We start from the raw sequence: 24,953 nt of genomic DNA on the forward strand, positions 1-24,953 counted from the left end.
CCCCACAAATGATGATAAATTTTGATTGGTGAAATCAGGTGTTCCAGAGAAAAAGGGATCAATCTTTAAAAGTTTGTTTTATGGCAGCCTCGATGGCCTAGCGGTTTGGCGCTGCCTTCAGCCCGGGGTATGATCCTGGAGACCTGGCATCCAGTTCCACATCAGGATCCCTGCATGGAGCCTGCTTCTCCCTCTGCCTGTGTCTCTGCCTCTCTCTCTATATATATATGTCTGTCATGAATAAATAAATAAAAATCTTTTAAAAAAGTTTGTTTTAAATATTAACCTTTATTTAAAAAAATTTTTTTGGATTCATGGCAACAAAGAAATTAGCATTTCTTTTTTGTTTGTTTGAAGATCTTATGTATTTATTTGAAAAAGAGAGAGAGAATGAGAGGTAGAGGGAGAGAGAATCTGAAGCAGGCTCTGCCCGGAGCACAGCCCCACCCAGAGCTTGATCACACTACCACAAGAAATGACCTGAGCTGAAACCAAGAGTTGGATGCTTAACGGAGCCATTAGGGGTGCCCCCAAATTAGCATTTCTTTATAAGCATTTTCCTCAGGTGATGAAGTTCTTTGTGGTCAATGACTACCTCATTTTTTTGGTACTTCACATCAACTAACACAGGATGCACATGGCAGGCAGAATAAAAAGACTTGTTTGACGTGATCCAGCAATTCTACTCTTAAGTATTTACCCAAAGAACTGAGAGCAGGGACTCAAACAAGTACTTGTACACCCATGTTCACTGTGTTATTATCATAACCAAACCAATATGTGTTATTATGATAGCCAAAAGATGAAAACAACCCAAGCATCCATCAACATGGGAAGAGATTTTTTTTTAATGTGGTGTAGACACACAATGGGAGTTATTATTCAGCCATAAAAGAGAAATGGAATGCTGATATGTGACATGGATAAACCTTAAAAACATTAAGGGAAATAAGCCAGACACAATTAAGGATATTTTGTGATTTTACTTATATGAGATACTAGAACAGGCAAGTTCATAGAGACAGAAAGTAGAATAGAAGTTGCCAAGGGATGGGAGGTGGGAAGACAATGGGAACGCATTATTTGATGGGTTCAGAGACTATTTGGGATGATGAAAAAGTTCTGATGATGGCTGTACAATACTGTGAATACACTTCATGCCACTTCAAAAAGGCAAAACAAAACAACAAAAAACCCCAGCAAAACATGTTATTGATATTTTACCAAAAACCCACAAAAAACTTGTTTGAAAAATGGGAAGACCAGAGGGAACTATCCTGTAGAAGAGTAAGACTATATGAAAAGAGAAGATGGTAAATGGTATACCCATAGGTACTCACTGATTCAATAAATATAGATTAGTTAAGTAATCTGCCAGACACTATACTAAGCCTTGAGAATATAAAAGGAGTAAGAAAGACTTCAACTCTGCTCTCAGAGACCTTAAGAGTCTGTTGGGGAATACAGAGAAATAAACACACAATTATAACACCAATGCAGCACGGCAATTACTACGAAAGGAACATATTCAAGGTGCCAGAGAGCACACAGAAGTGGCACTCAATATGGGGAGGGTGGGCAGAAAAGATACCTGTAAGAAGTCAGGTCTAAGCTGCAACTAAAAAAATGATATTAAGAGGGCAACAGAGTACTCCGGAACCAGTAACAGCATGCTTTAAGGCCTAGAAGTATCAGAAAACATGTGTTAGAGGAAATAAGAAGTTCCAGGAGACTGGATATGGAATGTGAGAGAAGGGTAAATGGCAAGAGAGTTAGCAGAAGAGAGCCAAAAAAACAGAACTGCCATGTGCACTGGAAGGAGGAAATAAGAAAGGTGGCCAGAGGGCACCTAGGTGGCTCAGTAGTTGAATGTCTGCCTTTGGCTTGGGTCGTAATCCTGGGGTCCTGGGATCCAGTCCCGCATAGGCTTCTCTGCTCAGTGGGGAGCCTGCTTCTCCTTCTGCCTGTGTCTCTGCCTCTCTGTGTGACTCTCATGAATGAACTCTTTAAAAAAATAGAAAAAGAAGAAAAAGAAAGAAAGGTGGAAAAGGACAGAGGCATGAAAGGCAAGGGAAGCTGGTCTTAAGGAGGACTGGGTCGAATATGGTGTATCTTGGCAAATGTTCCATGTGCCAAAAATCTCTATTCTGCTGTTGTTGAGTGGAGTATTTGATAAATTTCACTCAAATCAAGTTAGTTAGCTATGTTCAAGTCTTCTACATCATAATGATTCTCTCTCTGCTTATGCTATCAATTGAGATAGAGGTAGTAAAATCTGACTATAAATTGTCTATTTCTCTTTGTAGTTCTATCAATTTTTACTTCATATACTTTAAGGCTCTGCTATTAGTATATAAACATTTATAGTTTTTATGCCCTCCTAATTGGTTCCTTTTTATCTTTATGAAATGAACTTTATTCTTGGCAATAATCTTTGCTCTCAAAAATACTTTGGTAGATATTAATGTAGACTGAACAACTATAAACTGGAGAAAAAAAAGATACATATGAATTGAGACTGGATTCAACTACTGACATTAAATTCACTAGAGTAATGAAAATGGAAACTAGATGATCAAGTAGTAAGAAATGAGTTAATTGGAAGGAGGGGGGCACCACAGAAGTGGTAGATATACATAAAGTAACGTCCCCACTAGAGAAAATCTGGTTATTCTAATGATTCACAAAGACTTATTCATGAGTTCATTAGCTATATCTTAAAATTTTTAATGGTTCATAAGAACAGTCTTAGAAAGCAATTCTCACTTTTAACTTGTCTGCAGACAATAAGCCAAACTAATGAAGCAGTTCTAAGAGACTCTAGGCTGGAGGCACTCGTTCCAATGCACGACTAATCTTTATATTCCCTTTTAACAAAACTTAGGCCACTCTGGGAATGTCAGATAGCATTCTCCCCAACATATGCCTTTAACTCAAAATGGAAGCTAAGTCCTTATTTTTAACAAGGGGTCTCATATCCAAAGATATGGTCAGTCTTTGGGCTTAACAACTTGTGCTTCCTACACCAAAAAATGGGAGCAAAACAAAAAAGAAAACATCTTTCCAAAGCTTAAATCCCTGAGAGCAGCACTACTGAATTTCATGGATATTGGTGGTCACTGGCTTCTGTGAGAGCTGAACTCTTCTGATAATTTGATGAAACTAGGAATGCTCTCTCTAGGAAAATCTCATCACCTAACCTTTTACATATGACTCTAGGGGCCCACAGACCATGGAAGCACAGGGTAAGAGTTTTTAATTTATACCCACTGAAGTACAGAAAGATATGAAGCTTCATATGTATACACACACACACACACACAAACACACAAATACTGTGTGTTTGTGTATACATATATACAGTCACCAATCCAGTTGCCTTTTATCAAGGCAAGTCTCTGGATTGTTATAATGAATCCATAGCTGACTTAGCTAAAAATTATAAATAAAAAAAATTTTTGAGGAAGAGGAGCAGAGAATCTTAAGCAGGCTACACGCCCAGTGCAGAAACACAGGGCTTGATCTCACAATCATGAGATCATAACCTGAGCCAAAGTGTCAGACGCTCAACCATTTGAGCCAAGCAGGTGCCCCTCTCTCCAATTTTTTAAACTTTATTTTTTTTATTTGAGAGAGAGCACTTACGCAAGCATGAGCAGAGGGAGGAGCAAAGGGAGAGGGAGAAGCTGACTCCCCACTGAGCAAGGAGCCTGACACAGAGCTTTATCCCAGGACCCCAAAATTGTGATCTGAGCTAAAGGCAGACACTTAACTGACTGAGCCACCCAGGTGCAACCTCCCCTAAAATTGTATCCTTAGTCAGCTATGTACTGAAAGAAAATTCGCCATACTTGCTTTGTACATCTTGATCTGAACAAGACCATCGCCCTTAAGGCCTGAATGATCAAGGTTATACTCTTAGCAACTCTGGAATCAAATACAGTCTCTGCTTACTCTGCTATCCATGCTGTTTACCTGCGGCTCAAGTTTAAGGTACATTCCAGGCAAGCCAAGCCAGCCAACCCACTGCCAAATGATGAGGGACTTGCTGGTTTAACCCTTACCTGTTGCTATGTTTGGACTTTTCTCGGTCCTTCTCCTTGTCTTTCTTGTGCTCTTTGTGCCGGTGTTCTCGATCTTTGTGTTTATCTTTGTGTTTATGAGAATCTGCAACCGTAAGAGATGAGTCAATTAGGAGGAGTCATAAGCTAGCTCCTGCTCACCTACCTTGACAGGCTGGTCAAGAAGCACAATGACAGGATTCAAATGGCAAGGTAGCCATAACAGCACATTCCACTGGAAGGAAAGATTTCACAAAGGCACTCAGACAAAGCATCCCATTACCTTGCCTCTAAAACCAAGACAAGTGTTACAAACATGAAGGCAGAAGGGAAATAAGTTCTACTGTAAACGGAAGCAACAGTTAGGCATTCTTCTCCTTAGGTCTGGTACTATTGAGACTAAATCATAAATGATACAAAAGGATAAATCTTGAACACCATCAAAATCAGATGGTTATCTATGTAAGTTCTGGAAAATCCAAACCTTGAGAGATCTTTAATAAGAGATATGTTTTTTTTTTAATTTTTTTTTTTTTATTTATGATAGTCACACAGAGAGAGAGAGAGGCAGAGACACAGGCAGAGGGAGAAGCAGGCTCCATGCACCAGGAGCCCGACGTGGGATTCGATCCCGGGTCTCCAGGATCGCGCCCTGGGCCAAAGGCAGGCGCCAAACCGCTGCGCCACCCAGGGATCCCCCCAAGAGATATGTTTTTAAATCGACTTTAATAAAGTATAATTTCTATGTAGTAAAATATACACAATTCAAAGATATAGTGTGGTAAGTCTAACAAGCATATATACAGGTATAATCCCCACCACAGTCCAGATTTAGATCAATTCCATCACCCAAAAAAGTTTGCCCTATGCACATTCCCAGTCCATCTCCATCTTTTACCCCCACCCAAAGCAACCGATAATTTGCCAGCAATTATTAGGTATATCTAAAGTTCTACTTAAAGAAATCATACAGGACTTACTCTTTTGTTTGACTTCTTAACTTCATGTTATTTTTGACATTCATCCATGCTGCTGGATGTTATCAGTAGTTAAGGTTCTACTGCTGAGTGGAATCCCACAGTCATGGATACACTCTAATTTACTTATCCATTCACTTGCTGATGTACATTTGAGTCATTTCTAGGCATTGGTTACTAGGAATAAATCTGCTATGAACATTCACATACAAGTATTTGTATAGACATTTTTTCATTTCTTTTGGGTACATACTTAACAGTGAAATCACTGGATCATATGAAAGTATAAATTTAACTTTATATTTTTTAAAGATTGATTGATTGTTTGATTTATGATAGACAGAGAGAGAGAGAGAGAGGCAGAGACACAGGAGGAAGGAGAAGCAGGCTCCATGCTGGGAGCCCAACGTGGGACTCGATCCCGGGACTCCAGGATCACGACCTGGGCCAAAGGCAGGCGCTAAACCGCTGAGCCACCCAGGGATCCCCAAATTTAACTTTAATAAACTGCCAAACTTTTCCAAAGTGGTTGTACTATTACACATTCCCACCAATATGCATTAGAGTTCCAACTGCTACGGATTCTCTAATACCTAGTATTATCGATCTTTAATTCTAGCCATTCTAGCAGGTATGCAGTGGTATCTCATTGTTTTAATTCAGTTTTCTAATTAAATAATGGGCATCTTTTCATTTGCTTATTGACCACTCATGTATCTTCTTTAGTATTTTCGAATCTCTCACTCATTTTAAAAATATCCTATTACTGAGTTTTGTAAGAGTTCTTTATATACTTAAGATTACAATTTTTTTTTGATATATATATTGTGATTTTTTTTTTCTAGGAGTTTTACAGAAGTAAATGATAGAGCACATTTTTAAAATTATAAAGCTGTCTAGTTGTTGTAGCACACATTTTTTGAAAAGACAGACCTTTTCCCCCACTGAATTGCTTTGGCCTATTTACTGAAAATGAAGTGGCCGTATAATTCAATTTCTGGAGTTTATTCTTACACAAACATATACTATTATGATTACTATAGCTTTATGGTAATTTTTTTCCATAGTAAGTTTTGAAAACAGGTTATAAAAGTTCTTTAGCTTTGTTCTTTTTTTAAAAAAAAGATTTTATTTACTTATTTATTCATGAGCGGCAGAGGGAGAGGGAGATAGAGAGAGAGAGAGGCAGAGACACAGGTGAGGGAGAAGCAGGCTCCCTGCAGGGAGCCGATGTGGGACTGGATCCTGGATCTCCAGGATCACGCCCTGGGCCGAAGGTGGCGCTAAACCGCTGAGATGCCTGGGCTGCCCAGTTTTGTTCTTTTTCAAAACTGTTTTGATCATTCTATGTTTTCTGCATTTCATAGAAGTTTTAGGTTCAGTTTGCCAATTTCCAAAAAGAAGAAAAAAAAAAAAAAGCCAGCTGGGAAGTTTGTATTCATAGGACAATTTGGAGAAAAAGGACATCAAAACATGTTGTGTCTTCTGATCTATGAACATGGTATCTCTCTCCACATATTTATGTTAATGACTCTTAAATTTCTTGGTGTATCACAATTATCCCAAGAGCCTATTAAAAATGTGGCTCACTGAGGTCGGGTTCCTCAGTGTTAAATACAAATCAACTCGAAGTACCCAACATATGTGTGGTGGTTTTAAAATCCATCCAACAGATTCTTTGATATTCCTGTTTAAGAGGTGTGGCCTAATTTTCTTCTCCATGAGTACATACTAGATTTAGTAACTCATTCCTTAAAAAAAAACAGGATTAAGATGGAAATGTCAGTATGTGACTTCTGCCACCATGTCATAAAAGGGGCTGCATTCTTCTCCTTGCTCTAGGGGAAGACAGGTATCATAATGTTAGGATATTCAAGCTGCCCTACTAGAGAGGCCCATGTGGTAAGAAACTGTCACGTGGTTAAATGATTTAGGAAGTAGGTCCTCCAGTTTTAGGTAAGTCTTTAGACAACTGTAACCTCATGACAAATCCTGAGCCAAAACCACCCTACGAAGTTGAAGCTGCTCCTGAATTCCTGGCTCACAGAAACTATATGAGAAAACAAATGTTTGTTTTTTCAAGCTGTAAACTTTGGAGTAACACATTCTGTGCAACAGAGAACTAATTAAAAAAATGTTTAGGTAATGTATGTGCTCATCCCATTCCTGACTCACAAGGAAAAAAAAAAAAGCCACATTTGACATAATCCACTCAACATCTATTATTCTGTGCCAGACAGACCCCAGAGAAACAAAAACTTGATGACCATGTCCCTAGCCATAAGAAATTCTCATCCCACAGAGATGGGAAAAATAAAATCATATGGTGTAAAAAAAAAAAAAAGTAGACTTACACCCAATCTTCCATGTAGCATATAAAAACCTCTATGAAAGTCTCAAGTCTAGAATTATAAAATGCTAAGTCAATCTAATACACAAAAGTGGTGGCCCCTATTCACTCAACAGTAACAAATACCCACATTACATCTGCTCCAAACTAAGGGCTTAGATCAAAACCATAATAATAACAAAACACATGCCACCAGCACCATAACCTGGAATGAAGTCCATGTTATTTGAATTTGTTTATAGGTCATATTTAACAAATAAGAAACATAACATTAGGATGTGCTATTATGACCCAAGAGTATGGCAGGGACATAGTATTTTTTTTTTTAATTGCTCTGTGCATAATTCAGCAAACACATGAACAACTGAAAAAGACTAGAAGATAAATATCCAAGTGTTAAAAGTAGTTATCTGTGAGTGGTAAATTTATGAACAACCTGAGATATTTGCTTCTCCCTCTCCCTCTGCCCCCTGTTCGAGCTCTGGTGCTCTCTCTCAAATAAATAAATAAAATCTTTAAAACAAACAAACAAACAATATTTAAGGGCAGCCCTGGTGGCTCAGGGGTTTAGCACTGCCTTCAGCCCAGGGCCTGATCCTGGAGTCCCAGGATCGAGTCCCACATCAGGCTCCCTGCATGGAGCCTGCTTCTCCCTCTGCCTGTGTCTCTGCGCCTCTCTCTCTATTAATTAATAAATAAAATATTTTTAAAAAAATTTAAAAATTACCAAAATTTGACAAATGTTTGCAAACACTTGTGTACACAAGGAAAAGGTGATTTAATTCACTAAAAAGCACTAAATTTAAAGAAAAGGGAAATTAAGTGATGAATTAAGAGTAATTCTAGGTTTCGGATAACTAGTATGCCAAGAACATCTTTTTTTTTTTAGTTTTTAAAAAAAGATTTCATTTATTTATTTGACAGAGAGAGAGAGTGTGCACACCCGCACAAGCAGAGGGAGTGGCAGGAAGAGGGAGAGGGAAAGGGAAAGGGAGAAACAGGAACCTGACGTGGGGCTCGATCTTAGTACATTAGTACACTAAGATCATAACCTGAGATGAAGGTAGGTGTTTAAATAAGCCACCCAGGCATCCCTATTATTTTTCTTAACATTATCTTTTTAAGGACACAAAACTTCAAAACTGATTTTAGAGCCAGGCCTCCAAGTCTTTCTTTTTGTTTAATATTTTATTTATTTATTCATGAGAGACAGAGAGAGAGAGATCCCCAAGTCTTTTAAAGCAATTGTGAATCTAAAACCTCAAACCAAAACATCTGGTAACAAACTTATGGCTGGAGAGCTAAGTAATTCCAGTAATACTAATAAGACCTAGGTCAAAAATCTGAATCCCAGGTGCCCTTAATTTCAAAAGAAATTAATACGTGTCTATCATATGCTCAAATTGTGCTATGTGTGGTGTGACAGGCCCCCAAAAGTTTAATATATGACAACTCCAAATACTTGAATGCCCGTAGTGTAGCTCCACACAGCACACTGGGCTCTCTAAGAAAAAATGACAGGTAAAACAAAATGGATGCCTACAGAACACCAACATTGTATAAACAAATGAAATTATCACCTGATAGAGAAATGTAGAAATGATCTACACTAGGTAAACTGATAGATAAATAACCTCTACAGATGCATACAAAAGTACCTCCAGATGAATGATGTCTGGAATTTGCTTTTAAAATAACCTCAGCACCCCCCCCCCCAAAAAAAAATCCAGGGAATAAGGGGAAAGATAAAACAAGATTGACAAAAAGTTGACAGTTACAGAAATGGGGGTATAAGATATAAGGGGAGTTCATTATACTACTCTCTCTGCTCTTGTTCATATTTGAAACTTTTAATAACAAAAGTTAAACACTATCTTTAAGCTTCTTCCCTTCCAATTTCTATTTTTCCTTACTACATAAGGATACAGCTTAGTCCAAGAGAGGATTTGTGTTAAGGAGCAGTAAGAGATGAGACGCCTGGGTGGTGCAGTGGTTGAGCGTCTGCCTTTGGCTCGGGTCATGATCCCGGGTTTCTGGGATCAAGTCCCACATTGGGCTCCCTACAGGGAGCCTGCTGCTCCCTCTGCCTTTCTCTCTGTGCCTCTCACGAATAAATAAGTAAAATCTTTAAAAAGGAAAAAAAAAAAAAAAAGGAGCAGTAAGGGAGAGAAAAAATTTGATAGATAACAATAATCCAAGAGCCAATTCTAAGGATGACAGGGAGCCACAGCAAACAGAAAAGGAACAAAGTAAAAGCCATACTTAAGATTAATGGAAGGACAATAGGAGTAAAAAAGTAAAAGCAAAGTAACTAGCTAGTGGTTTTTTAAGCAGTCTTCCAGGAAATTTCATAAACTGGCTGTGTATAATAAATAGAGAGGAAGAATCAGAGACAACTCAAAGCCTTTGGGTCCAAGTGATTAGCAGAACAAGGTTCTTTCACAGACTCAGGAAATCTGAGCAAAGCAAAGATTGTACGCGGGGGGGGGGGGGGGGCTGGAGAAATGACGAAACTAACTGAAGTCATATATTATACTTAAAGGAACAGCAGAATATCTAATAAAGATGGTCAGAAGAGAAGCCAGTAAGTGAGAAAGTGAAGCCAGTAAGAGCAAACTGATCTATAACTCTTATGGTAAAAATATTTATAGACAGAAGACTAATGGCCTTAAAAGATTACTTCAAGTAAGTATGTACCCTTTCCTCTTAACTGGAATTTATCTAAAAATAGACTGTTAAAATGTTTTTGAAGAAAGGATCTTGCTACTTCAAGCATCTATTAATTCAAAAAGAACTGTGTTGAACTTAACTGATAGATTAGAAATGAAAGATGCAAACCACTGCATATAAAATCATCAGAAAACCTCATTCATTGTGAATTCAGGTCACCTAATAACCTGACAACAACTGTTCCAAATGCATGCATTAAAATATCTGAGATGAAGACATGGGAGGAAGACCCCTGAAATAAGGCAGCCCTGAGAAAACAGAAGACATGTAACAACTAATTTCTTTGACTCTAACTGAAGTTACTCCATAAGGACAGGTTAAGTAGATAAATAGCTTGAATAGGATTTCAACATGTTTTGTTACTATCATCTAAAGTGTTCCTTGAAGTTGATAAAAACTTTAAGAAAAGAAACTTCCAGGGACACCTGGGTGCCTCAGTGGTTGAGGGTTTGCCTTCGGCTCAGGTCATGATCCTGGGATCAAGTCCCACATCAGGCTCCCTGCAGGGAGCTTGCCTCTCCCTCTCCCTATGTCTCTGCTTCTCTCTTTGTGTCTCTCATAAATAAATAATCTTTTAAAAAATAATAAACTTCCAAATGACAAGAGAGGAAAGTATCTGTATTTCCTGAGGATATATTCTGAGGAAAAGATGCTGGCTAGCATAACATAAGGACTTGATGGTTAATGTACGAAAGAAAAGGAAATCTTTTACTACTTGGATTCAGAATTATATGCTTAGGGTTGACTCAGTTTACAATCATTTTTAACAGCTTCTTAAATCTAGAGTGCCCTGCTAAAGACTCATCAGACGTGAACTCAGCCCTCAGAGTTTACAATCCAGAAAAGTAATTAAGCTATGAAACCAAACAGCCATGCCCCAAGGTGCTCAAGAGAAAAGGGGCACTAATGTATGTGCTAGAACCATGCTGGAGTACTTAAAAATGCTGTCTTATTTAATTTTCTTACCACTCATATGATAAAGAAATATCACTATTTCACAAAAAGACAATAGTAACAGCTATCTCCTACTAATAGTGCATACTTTGCACAATGTAGTATGTGTCAATGGGTATCTGGTTTCCACAACTCTGGGTGGTGCCAATTTCATCAAATCCAAGACACATTTTTGCCTCTTTTAATATATCTTGACAAAGTTCATATAGTTCATACAACCCCTGTGGAGAGGGAATTGGGCAATGTCTAGCAAAACTAACAAACACAATCTCTTTTGACCCAGCAATCCACACGTAGGAACTCAGCCTGAAGATATACTTCCAAGGCAGAAAATTTATGCTGCTCCATGTATGTATATGTGAAGGTAGAGAAAAATTAAGTCAACAGAGAAGAAATCTTTTTTTTTTAAGATTTTATCTATTTATTCATGAGACACACAGAGAGACATAGGCAGAGGGAGAAGCAGGCTCCCAGCAAGGAGTCTGATACAGGACTCGATCATGCCCAGAGCTGAAGGCAGACATTCAACCACTGAGCCACCCAGGCATCCCGAGAAGAAATCTTTTTAAGTTTGGACTTGCTGAAATGGATTAATATTCCTTTCCTAGCCCCAAAATCTCAAATGTCAAATGATTAACATTAAAGTAACAATGTTTTTATTGCATCATGATGCTCTTATATTCAGAAACTACGCAAACTTTTTATAAAGGTAATATTTTCCCCCAGGTGTCTACACATGAAACATGTAACATATGTGTGTCATGACCTCCATCTCTTACATGATAGCAGAATTTTCTACTTTTCTGTCCATCTGCTATTTTTCTGTAAGGGTAGTAAAACAGTATAATTACTTAATTTATGGACATTATGAGAAGACTAAAAATAATTTAAGCTTAATGCTTCCTTTGTTTCCAAGTAAAAAGTAAAATGATGAGGGGAAACAGACTGATTCCACCAGAAAACAAGAAATTAAAAGCCTAGATCCAAGAGGTCAGTGAGGAGTGAACACAGGCTCCCTGAAGGAAGTAGTGTTTAAACTAAGTCTTATCAAAAGCAAAGGAGTTAGCAAAGTAGAAGAGAGGGCATTCTTGGCAGATGAGCAATTAAAGTAAACCGTCAATTATTACTGATTTTTTTTGCTGAAAAATTCATCTTCTCACAATTGAGTAAAATTAAGTGATATATACTTTCTGCCAGCTAGGAAATGGTAGTGTTAATTCTTGTAAGGGATACATTAAAAAAATAAGATCCCAGAGTTATAATTAGACTTTCTAAAGCCATGTATCCCAAAAGCAGATTCTTAAAAAAAAAGATATAGATCCACTCCTTGAAGCTTTAGAGTTGTAATTCTCTACTTAGAAGAGAAACAAAACTCCAAAGAATAAAAAACTATCAAATAAATCCAGCAAAACTCAATCCAATTGTTATGAAGTCCCTGAAACCTGGCTTAATCCCAGGCTCACAATGAAGCTGCAGGTTTGGAAACCAGGTCTAGAGTCCTCCAAGTAGCCAAATCAGTGTCAAACCAGGCATAAGATGAAGAATTCATTTCCCATTAGGGACACCAGACACACACACATATTATATAAAAAAAGAAACCAAACACTTTGTTAAATATGTTCAAGAATGATGCAGTTAGCACAAAAGATCATGGCTAAATCCTATGACTGATTACAGACATCACAGATTAGCAAAGAATGCTGGAAAGGCTTCTGAAGGAAGCTGGTGGAAGCAGACTGCTTCAAGAGAGTGAAAAATACCTGATTCAAATTCTTGTTCACTTACTGTATGACCTTGGGTAAAAGTCACTTAACTACTGGGTCTATAAGAAGGCAGAGATCAGTAATTAAGAGCTTCAATCTATGTTCATTAATTTATTTGTGACCTCAGTAAACTCACCTCTCTTATAGATGAAGAAACTAGGGCTCAGAATATATATATATATTTTAAGATTTTATGTATTTATTCATGAGAGACACAAAGAGAAAGAGAGAGGCAGAGACACAGGCAGAGAGAGAAGCAGGCTCTATGCAGGGAGCCCGATGTGGGACTCAATCCTGGGACTCCAGATCATGCCCTGGGCGGAAGACAGAGGCGGTCAACCACTGAGCCACCCAGGCGTCTCAGTGGCTGGGCATGTGCATCTGCCTTTGGCTCAGGTCGTGATCCTGGGATCCAGGAATGGAGTCTCACATCAGGCTCCTCACAGGGAGCCTGCTTCTCCCTCTTCCTGTGTCTCTGCCTCTCTCTGCGTGTCTCTCATGAATAAATAAAATCTTTTTTAAAAGGAAAAGAGAATATTTAAGTGATCGTAAAGAATTTTATTTCAAAAGTCAAATTCCTTGTGTGTGGTTGTATTGGAATTCCCAGCTAACCTTCACAAAATTACAAACTGTCAATAAAGTACAACTATTACTGAACTCTCTTCATGTTTAATTTACATACAAAAAAGATCAACCCTACCCAATCATTCTAAATAACTCCAGGTTCAGGTTCCACACACGCATTTAAGGCAGCAACCATGCCAATTCACTTCGCCCAACAAGCCAATGACGAATAAAAGCCTATCTGATATTCTTACCTGTTTGCAGATACAGAAGAAAAAGCACTTATAAGTGGAACTGGCTTGCTTCTAATGATCTTTATACTCAGAAGCCTTAAAAAACTAGTTTCAAGGGATGCACTGGTAACAGTCAGCACCCTGCCCCAAGAAACATTTGCATTAGTTTAGCAGCAATCAGTAAATGGTTAACAGTATTGCCAAGCTTATTCTACTCAGGGTCTCTAATGCAATTGCTATTCAATCCAAGCATAAACATTTACACTTTGAGGATAGGCTATGGAATTGGCCAAGATTACTGACCATTTTATCACCTATTCCATGATCTTCTGCCACTCCACCACTCTCCCAAACTATTAGGGTAATCAGATCAGAGCATGAGAGAAGAACCCCCTGCTTCTTTGTAAACAAATGCAGAGACTTTTCTGATATAAAAGAGCTATTTGCCATGTTTTGAGCCAGACCTCACTTACAGTGACCTGTGATGACAAGTTTGGAGACTTAAAACAGCTGTATATGATAGGCTCCTCTTCAAAGACAGTCATCAAGTATATGAAGGATGGGGATAAGGAATAGTTATCCATCAAAAGCCGCCTTCCCCAAGGAGGCAACTTTGTCAAAGGTAACTTCTGCTCATTTCTGACACATAAATACACAACTACTACATTAGTAAGGTGGGCACAGGTACCATTCGGGTGAAAGCGCTAGGTGAAGAAATTAATTTTCTAAAAAAAGATATTCATCACCTGCTGCTCATTTATTAAAACATATTTACTGGGATAAATTCTTGTGTCTTCCCGTTGCTCCCTGACTTTCAAACCCATGAATACCAGATTCCCAGAAGCTGGAGTTTGAACAAAATCAACACTTCTACTTAACACTGTATACCAAGTTTTTTTTTTTTTTAAAGATTATTTATTAGAGAGCACAAACGGGTGGGGGATGGGCAGAGAAAGAAGCCAACTCCACGCTCAGCAGGGAGCCCAACATGGGGCTCCATCTCAGGACCCGGAGACCATGACCTGAGCCAAAGGCAGATGCTTAACTGACTGAGCCACTCAGGAGCCCCCTCGGTATGCTCTAACACTTTAAAGAAGGCTGTTTTTGTCTAGGACAGATACAAGCTGGTTTTGGTGATAAAAGACTAGCATCCGGGAATGTGGTCAGTACCAGGGGTGTGTGAATCTCCCCAGGAACTCAATGCCAAACTAAAAGCAATTAGAAGCCTGAAAGCCCAATACTGGAAGGGAAATTGATTGAAGGGTACAGGACTTCTACCCTTCCTTCTCTCCCACCACAGCTGTCTAAATTCGGACTTTACCAATGGTGATCGGTTTCAATCTAGGAAACCATGATCCATACTAATGGTGGCCGATTTCAATCTGTAGCCCACAGAAGAGTCCTTATCACTATTTTACAGCAATTCTCAATGAGCACATTTCCAAAATTCCAGGTCATAGTTAAGAGCCTTTCAAAGTAAGCAGGACAGATGGTGTTCTGGCTAAAAGCTCAAAGAGCTCTGGAATTTAAAAGAAAAATGTTGGGAGGATTCAGTTCTAAAGAAAATCAAGAATGAGGGAAGGGACTAGTAACATTTCCAATTTTTAAAGACAAAATTATCGTTTGTTCTCTCCAAATGTGTACCGTATATAAACAAGACCTCTTGTCACCAACAGACTCATTTAATATCGAAAATAATAGGGCTCCCCCCTTAGGGACCTAGACCTAGTACTCTCAAGCTGATAAAACCCAATTCCAGCTGAGAAGATGACAGCTGGAAGTGTATTTCTTCTTCACTCCTTAAGGAAGTTGGGGCTTACAATTTTCATTCATTTGAATATTTATTATCAACTCTGTGTCAGGCATTGTTCTAGGTATGGGAATACAACAGTGAACAATACCAAGTCTCTGCCCTCATAAAGTTCCATGAAGAATATAATAAACACTTTAACCCTTCCCAACAGCAACAGCTGTTAAATGAGTCACTGTGGAAAGAGAGGAGGTAAAAGGGTCTCCCTCACAGCCCAGGTTTCCCTGTACTTGGCTCTGTGAAGTTCCAGAGAAGACCTTCATAAGAAGTTATGGAGGCCAAGTGAAAAGAAAGGGTCAAACTTAATCGAATGAAACTTGACAATTATTTTGCAAATTGCTTGAGTCTTTCTCAATATTCAAAACTTCATAAAGACTTCATCATCAGAAACTTGTAGGTACACTACATTAAAAAAAAAACCTCAAAGTTGCTCAAAAATAGAAGCCCAGCATTTTCAATTTTTTTTTTTATCAGCTCTACAACACAACTTCAAATCTCTAAACCTGTCACATTGTCCAAGTGTCTACGTGTTCAGAAAAAATGCTACCAACTAGGGGATCCCTGGGTGGCTCAGCGGTTTGGCGTCTGCCTTTGGCCCAGGGCGCGATCCTGGAGTCCTGGGATCGAGTCCCACGTCGGGCTCCCTGCATGGAGCCTCCTTCTTCCTCTGCCTGTGTCTCTGCCTCTCTCTCTCTCTAATCAATCAATCAATCAATCTTTTAAAAAAAAAAAAAATGCTACAAACTGGCATTAAAACCCTTAAGAGAACCTACCATGGTTCTTAAGCATCAGCAATTCTGGGATAGTGGTCTTTAAGGAGCTTGTGATGAAAAGACATAAATGAAGCAGCCAACCAGTTTACTTTAGGTCTCAGGCCCACACACAGAAAAAACGGGTTAATGGTCAGAGATGTTTTCTCTTCCAGTCAGTCTACTTCCGCATTTAAATTTCTTGGACTCCTTTTATGCTTTTACAACACTACAATTACCTTAATCTGTCTTTTCAGCCTCTTCCTGTCTACGCACCCTATTTTAACTTATTTTACAATCTTCTCTCCCATCCTACTCCATTATGCTCTTAAATTCAAGTTCATCTTCCTCTCTTCCTCTGGTTCTCATTCCCAGGGACTAATTACATTAAAAATTTTTAAAGAACTCAGATTTCAGGGATGAGACCACCAAATTGTCTTCAAAAAAATGTTAGTTTATTAAATATAAGGTCATCTGAGCTATAGTTTGTACACACAATTAGGGCTCAGCACAGGCTGCTCACTGTTATATTATTATGCCAGAACTAAACGACATATTTTAAAAGTCAATTCCTTAGAGCAACTCTGAGTCTTTTATGCAATGATCTGATGGGGTCCTTAGTTAATTTATTTCTCTGCTCTGGTCTGTTTCCCAATCCATAAAATGACCTCTATGGACACATACACTTCTAGTCAAAAGAATTCACCTTTATAAATTGTTTTACTCAGGGGTGCCTGAGTGGCTCAGTCAGTTAAGCATCTGGCTCTTCGTTTCAGCTCAAGTCATGATCTTCAGATGGCAAAATGGAGCCCTACATCAGGCTCCACCCTCAGTGTGGAGTCAGCTTCAGATTTTCACTCCCTTTCATTCCCCCCTTTGCTCCTCCCCCTGCTCCCGCTCCATAAATTAAACAAACAAAAATAAAATCAATCTTTGCCCATAATGGGTTCTGGGCTCATCGAGGATCTGCTTGAGAATTCTCTCCCTCTGCACCACCCCTTCTCAAATAAATAAAATCTTTAGAAAAAAAAATTTTTCTAGGTCAAAGTTAAAATGGTTAAAGTAAAAAGAAAAAAATTAAATTCCTGAGACCAGTGGTTCTCAAGCTTTCCTGACACATGGGACTTAGATCATCCCCAGATATCTGTATTTTAACACAAACTTTCCAGGTGACCATAAACTACACTGTCCAGAATCGTCTTTTGAAAAACTCTATCTTGTTGTTTCTTGGTCCTTTAAGCAATAATAACCAAATAGGGGCACCTGGGCGGTTCAATGGTTGAGCGTCTGCTTTTGGCTCAGGTTGTGATCCCAAGGTCCTGGGATCGAGTCTCGCAACCGGCTCCCCACAGGGAGCCTGTTTCTCCTCTGCCTATATATCTGCCCCTCTCTCGGGGTCTCTCATGAATAAATAAATAAATAAAATCTCTAAAAAAAATTAATACCAAATACCAGCCACCTCCAAAAATGGACAGGCTACTGATTTTATTTCCAGTTTCTATTTCAACTGGGTCTCTGTTCCTTTAAAAGGCAGGCACTTGGTGCTGAGTCAGTCCCTGGGGACTTTTTTTTTTTAAAGAGCTGAGAATGCTGAGTCTCTACAATTGAGGAAGTAAAGAGGTTGTTTTCATCTGCTACTCACCCAGCCCCTATTTGAGAGAAAGAATAATGAGCTACACGAGGGGTAACACAGCTTAGATAAGGAGCAGGGTAGTCAAGTTCTTTAGAATATAAATTTTCTTTGTTGTTTGGACATCAGTGGGTAGAGCCATACTTAAGAGAGACAGGTAATTTGAGTCTGGCCAGTAGGATTCTGTTGGGAAAATGAGTAAGAAAAAAATAGATTAAGACTCAATGAAACTGCAAGCTCACAGTAAACTTTTGACACTTGGCTTATACAGATTCCTTTGGGAGCTAGAGGCTACCAAGGAATATAAAGAGTCTTGTGAGCTTCCTGTGATACATACAAATACCACTCAGTCAGGTAAGCAACTGGCACTACTCACCAATCCAAGGGTCCGCAACATTTTTCTGTAAAGGGATAGGTAGTAGGTAGTTTAGTTTTTACAGCCCATTCATAATTTGAATGGTAGCAGGTACTCAACTGCCACTGTAGCACAAAAGCAGCCATGAGCATAGCCACACTGCAATAAAATTTTAGTTATGGATACTGAAATTTGAATTTCAGATAATTTTCCTGTGTCAAAAAATAACCTTTAACTGACATGTAACAGTAGTTTCTGCTGTATTTAGTAACATTCTTTTTGAAACTATACCCAATATACTCTGTGAAGATAGGTAGCTTTCTCAAGGTCAGTGTAGTGTGTAAGTGAAGAATATCCTCCCTGCTTTACCTTTACCTATGATTCCTAATTCCTAAGCTTTTCTCCTAAATGATATTCACACTAAGACCAGCTCCCACCATTCTCCTTCCTTCAAAGAAGCCGTGAATGGTCATTAATCAACATAATTTAAAAGTAGTTAAAATCTACTTCTGCTCTGCTTAACTAGATAAAGTAAATCGCATGAATGAGAACTCTGAAGTGGAGGCCAATGCTGAGCCCACTGCTAATTCTGCTTCTTAAGCAGCAAGCTAAAATTGTTATTTATCCCCTTGAGGTGGGAACAACATCTTACTTGTTCACATACCGCTAACCAACTATGATGAAATTTCCTTTGTAAATAAGCAGACTTCAGAGATCCTTTTAAAATAAGGAGGTGGGAGGGTCTAGTTAATCCTTAGTTAACCAGAAGATCCTTTTTCTTGAGTACTCAGATAAAAAGAGGTTTTACTGATTTCTGGAATAACTGGCTCCAAGTACAAGCTGAATTGCTGAAAAATAAATTACTCCTGGTGCGCTGGGGTGGCTCAGTAGGTTAATCGTCAGCCTTCAGGCTCAGGTCATGATCCTAGCTCCTGGGGTTGAGTCGCCATGGGGCACCTGGCTCAGGAGGGAGTCTGCTGCTCTCTCTCGCTCTGCTCCTCCCTCCACCACACTCCTGCATACTCAATCTTTCTCTCTCTCTCTCTGTGAAATCAATAATCTTTAAAAAATAAAAATAAAAATAAATAAATTACTCTGGGGTCTTTTTTTACAAAGACAGGCAGACTTTCCTTAATAGGGAAAGGATTACACATTACTTTAAGTTTCAGCAGAGCCTACTAATCAATAATACTAGTCTGGTAAAGATCCACTGTAAACGAAGGTGAGTGCTCTGAGAGCCCTTAGTCTGATACTATAGGGGTAGCTCTTCTATAGCCCAGAATTCCTAGGATACCATTGAGTCATCCAGGTTTCCCTTTACCTTGTTTTAGGTTACCTTTAAGAACTCAGGATATGGCATGATAGGCCTAGATTAGATTAGTCTCCCAGCTCTGTGGTTTTCATACAAACTACAAAGCCTGGAGTCTCAGTTTCTTCAAAAGTAAACTGGAAATAGTAAATGTTCATATTATCTGCTATTTTTTCATCCTTAGTCCATTTCCTCTTCCTACTCCTAAAATAAATGACCATAATTTAAAGCTGGAGGAAAATGGATCTGTTCCTGGTCTTTAAGCAATTCACCCAAGTTGTTCTCTGAGACTTCACACATATCCACTGTGACAGTTGTCCTCATAGCAGCCAAGGCTACAGTCCCATTTCAGGCCACCAGACTAATACTATCTGGCTAAGTGTGGACCAGAGTACTTAACAAGTGAGATGCAGTCTACATTCACCATGAGCAGGCAAATGAGAGGATGACCCCAGATAAGTTGTAGAAACTCAGTTCTGATCTGCTTTTACTGTAAGCAACATTTGGATGAGTTAACCTCTTGGGTGCTGTTTGTGTGCCTATATAATTTTTTTTCTTTTTGTTTTTTTGAGTAAACTCTACCCTCAACACGGGGCTCAAACTTACAACACCATTATCAAGTCACAGGCTCTACCCACTGAACCAGCCAGGCACACCTGCCTAATACAATTTTAGATTTTCTACCACTTATAATCAGACATTTCTACCACATATAATCAGACTTATTATTGACTGTAATTTGATGAATACGAATTAACCTCTCATTATAGCAATACGCTAAAAACTTGCAACTTCAAATGAAGATGAATCCAAACCATTTTAAAGGATAATGATCCATAAAGGTATGTACATAAATGTAAGTAAATTTGTTTTGTCAATTACAAAATAGATATGATTTTTCTCCTAGGGCTGCTGAGATAAAATGAGTATTCAATCCAAAGGACCTTAAATGTTCACCTTTGTGCATCACTAAAGGGTCACGTAAAATGGAGAAACTGTCTAAACTTCCATCTACTCTTAAAATCACAACTGTATGTTCCAGTTGTAAGTCCTCCCAGCAGTCATCCAGGATAAGGCGACGTGGATACACAGAAGATGACTGTTACTCAAACTCACTAAATTCACACACCTCTTCTGGATTTTAAAGTTCCAAGTGCCCCAACCGCCCATATTCCAAGCAAGATCTAAACCTAAATCTCTTTGCTCTTATCTACTTTTTTTTTTTAAGATTTTGTTTATTCATGAGAGACAGAGAGAGAGAGAGAGAGAGAGAGAGGCAGAGACACAGGTAGAGGGAGAAGCAGGCTCCCTACAGGGAGCCCGATGCAGGACTGGATCCCGGGTCTCCAGGACCACGCCCTGGGCTGAAGGCTACGCTAAACCGCTGAGACCCAGGGATTCCCTAAATTTTATCTAGAGCTGTATTGTCCAATTACGGTAGTCAGTAGCTACACATAGCTACTTTAAGTAAAATAAAAAATAAGTTCTTTGGTCACACTAGCCACATTTCAAGAGCTCAATAGCCTCATTTGGCTAGCAGCTACCACACTGGACAACACAGATACAGAACATTTCCATCATGATAGAAAGTTCTACCAAGACAGTGCTGATTGAAAAGTTTGGAACCAGGTCAACATCTTCTTTTTACTGGTAGGGAGAACATAAGGCATCATGTTGTATGATTCACTCTGGCCATAACTGGCAAAGCCAAGATTAAGACTCCTCTTGTCCTGATTCTCCACCTCACCATCAATTCCCTGCTGGAGGCCAGTCAGGGGCCTTTTCCCTACATGGCAAGGCACTATATTGTGTAGTTCCTTAAGGCCAGCCAAAGGCCTTTAGTTCCGGGCTAAAATGGCCATCTCAAAAGCAGACCACTTCTGCAGTCCCTAGAGAATCAGAGCCTCAAGGAGTACTTTCCAGAGAACACTGCAGCCAAGATATTAGTCCACTGAGGTATAAGTCAAACCTAGATAGAGCAATTACCGTAAGCGTCATGAGTACGGCAAACAAATCCCATTTAACCAACTCACCTTTGTTCCTAAATAGAAGACAAAGTTAGAATGTTTTACTCCTGCCTCTTGTAGTAATTAGCCAGTTACAAGACCTTAAAATGGACATTTATATTTCATATACTCTTCTGCAGTGACTCATGTTCACAAGGACATCCCTGCACTGAAAACGCTTCTTTCCCAGGAGACAGAACTTAAAAGGGAAAAAGGACTGGTCTAACCTGAAAATGTACCTTCTCAGGCCAGCTCAATTAGGACAGGCCCATTCCTGCCAGCCTGTCCTCCTTTGCTTCTATTAAGTGAGCCCTTAATCCCTGGGAAATAGTGAAAGTGACTACAAATCTCTTGTCTATGCTACATAGAAACCCACAGCTCAGCCTAAGCTGTCCTTGTTTTCAACAAAGCATGGGCCTCAAATGTCCCCAAAGTCTACACCTTGTCTGGCCATATAGGAGTCAAACGTGTTGATGCACTGTTTCATGCATCCTATTACTAATTCAACTAAGGGGCCCTCTTCATCTAGAGTTATCACTACTGACAGTGCTTGAAATGCATGGGCCATTCTCTGGGCAACTAGCAGGAGCAAGAGTAAGCCCGAACATGTATATGTTCTTCAGAAGCCTTTTTGGTGCTGATCATTTAACAGGTTCCTTTTTTTTTTTTTTTACAGGTTCCTTTTTATGCTCCAATTATGAATTACTCCAACTTCAAAACTATAAGGAAGTATATAAGTTAACTGAACAAGTACTGAGGCCTAGTCATGGACCTTGTAAAACAAAACAAAAACAAGGAATATTGCTTAAGAGGCTGAATTACTACAGAACTAGTTCTAGGGGATCCCTGGGTGGCTCAGCGGTTTAGCGCCTGCCTTTGGCCCAGGACGTGATCCTGGAGTCCCGGGATCAAGTCCCGCATCGGGCTCCCGGCACAGAGCCTACTTCTCCCTCTATGTCTCTGGCACTCTCTTTCTCTCTGTCTCTCTCATGAATAAATAAATAAAATCTTAAAAAAAAAAACAAAAAAAAAAAACACTGCTCCATTCAAATCCTCCCATGTCAATCAGTGCCATCAGTAACTAAAGACCCCTAATTTAATCTCAAGGTAGGGACCTTCATAGAGAAGATCTTTAGCATACCACTAAACTGTGCCAATACCTCCACATACCTTCTAATACCCTGCCTTAACCATTCTAGGGATATCAGAATGAAAACAACCACTTGCTTTTTGTGCTCTGCTTAGTTATCCAATCCTAAAAGATGACATCAGGATCAAATAATGGCTTGTTAAACATGGAAGAAGGAGAAAGGATTAGAATAGAAATCTGATGAGATACATGGTAAAATAGTTGCAAAGGCGGTTAACTATCTCTACTATTTAGGTAAATGCTCATTGAAAGGTAGACATTGAGGATAAACATCATGCTTTATTTATTTATTTATTTATTTATTAAAGATTTTATTTATTTATTCATGAGACAGAGAGAGAGAGAGAGGCAGAGACTCAGGCAGAGGGAGAAACAGGCTCCATGCAGGGAGCCCAACATGGGACTTGACCCTGGGCCTCCAGGATCACGCCCTGGGCTGAAGGCAGCACTAAACCGCTGAGCCACCTGGGCTGCCCAAGCTTCTTTTAACATATACTGAAAAATACCGTTTTGGTCCTTAAAAAAAAACCAAAACAACAAAAACCATAAACTTAATAGCTTAACCAATGGAGTACCTTACACAAAGCAAAACACACATCTTAGTCAAGTAAAATAGTAAAGTCCAGATATATCAGTTTCTCCAAAGCTGATCTGTGGTCAGCTATATTAATCAGATCATCCAGGATTGTTAAATATATATTTAAAACGCAGATTTCTGGAGCACCTGGGTGGCTCAGTTGGTTTAATGTCCCACTCTTGATTTCAGCGTGGGTCATGGTATCAGATCAAGCCCTTCTGGCTCTGAGCTGGGCAAGGAACCTGCTTAAAATTCTTTCTCTCCCCTTCTGCCCTTTTCCCCTCCCCTGCCTCCATACATTTTTTTTTTTTTTTTAATTTACTTATTTGACAGAAAGAGAGAGAGAGCACACCCAAGTAGGCAGAACGGGAGGGAGAGGGAGAAGCAGGCTCTCCACTGAGCTAGAGCCCAATACAAGGCTCAATCTCAGGACCCCAGGATCATGACCTGAGCAGACACTTAACCAATTAAGCCACCCAGGTGCCCCTCTTGCTCTCTTTAAAAAAATTAAAAAAAAAAAAAAAAGTGCAGATTTCTCGGCCTTTGCCACTACAGAATCAACTTAAGGTGTAGACCTAATACTACTCCCAGGTGATTCTTAAGCTCCCATGTTGGATATGGCAATTGCTTAAAAATAAAATCTTAAAAAAAAGAAAAGGAAAACTTAGTATAAAGCTCTCATTTTTTCTCACTTGATTTTCAACCAGCTAATGAGCTAGAAGACAGAGGGGTTCCCATTTCACAATTTAAACATTTGTTGAATGCATCTGTAGTATCCATACAGGATGAGATATTGCTCTTGCACACTTCCTAGTAAGCAAAACATTTAAATTTCTCCAGTCCAGAATGAAAAATTAGAAGAAGAGGACAAGAGAAACTCAAAGCCAGAGAAAAGAGGTTGCTTCTGACTTGTGATTAAGTGGTGATTGCAGACAGAATACGTGAAAATGGAAGGGGGATATTCGTAACTATGCCTTCAGTACTGAAATAGGCTCTGAGATGTTGCTTAACTCCCAAGGAGTTTACAATACTTAGTATTTTCTAAATAGATAGTTAAATGGAGAAGTACTGAGTATAGTTACCCCAACTGTACCAAATTCTAAAGACTAAGCGGTATTCCAGGGTAAAAAGCAATACAAAAAGAAAAAACATGACTACAGACTTGTGGGAGAAGAAGAGATACACCAACTTTACTTCTTGGAAATAGAGTTACTGCAGAAGGACCTTTAAAAAAAAGATTTTATTTGAGAGAGAGCAGGAGTAGAGCGAGGGTCAGAGGCAGGAGAAGCAGGCTTCCCACTGAGCAGGGAGCCCAATCTGGGGCTAAATCCCAGGACCCTGGGATCAAGACCTGAGCTAAAGGCAGATGCTTAACCAACTGAGCCAACCATGCACCCCTGGACCTTCTTTTTTAAATCAAGTTTGGTAAGTGCACTTAACAAAATAATTTTTTAGCACCTACTGGTATGCATATTTGCCTATGTGCCATCAGTATGGATTCTGGTAGTCTTATAACAACACTTCGGTTGTTTTCAGTCATTTATGGACCCAATTGAATCATAATGTACTGTAACTTTATTGCCCTAAAAACTTGAGCTCAATACAAACACTGTATGCTACCTAAATTCCACAGATTAGTTCCAATCCTAAAGAATTTCTATAGTTTTTTCAGGACTTTAAAAGGAAAATTCTTGGCTTCTTGTGTGCGAGAATCCGTTTTTCTACTGAGCAAAAA

General features: G+C 39.1%; 1 protein-coding gene across 1 annotated transcript in view; it reads right to left on the reverse strand.

The window, feature by feature from the left end:
• Positions 1-24,953, reverse strand: part of TOP1 (DNA topoisomerase I) — a 90,056-nt gene that overhangs the window by 52,031 nt on the left and 13,072 nt on the right. The window contains exon 3 of the mRNA XM_041732620.1: positions 4,065-4,167. Within this exon, the coding sequence (XP_041588554.1) occupies positions 4,065-4,167 (103 nt within the window). The remainder of the gene's footprint in view (positions 1-4,064; positions 4,168-24,953) is intronic.

This window comes from Vulpes lagopus, chromosome 18, assembly GCF_018345385.1.
Source record: "Vulpes lagopus strain Blue_001 chromosome 18, ASM1834538v1, whole genome shotgun sequence".
Classification (NCBI taxonomy): Eukaryota; Metazoa; Chordata; class Mammalia; order Carnivora; family Canidae; genus Vulpes; species Vulpes lagopus.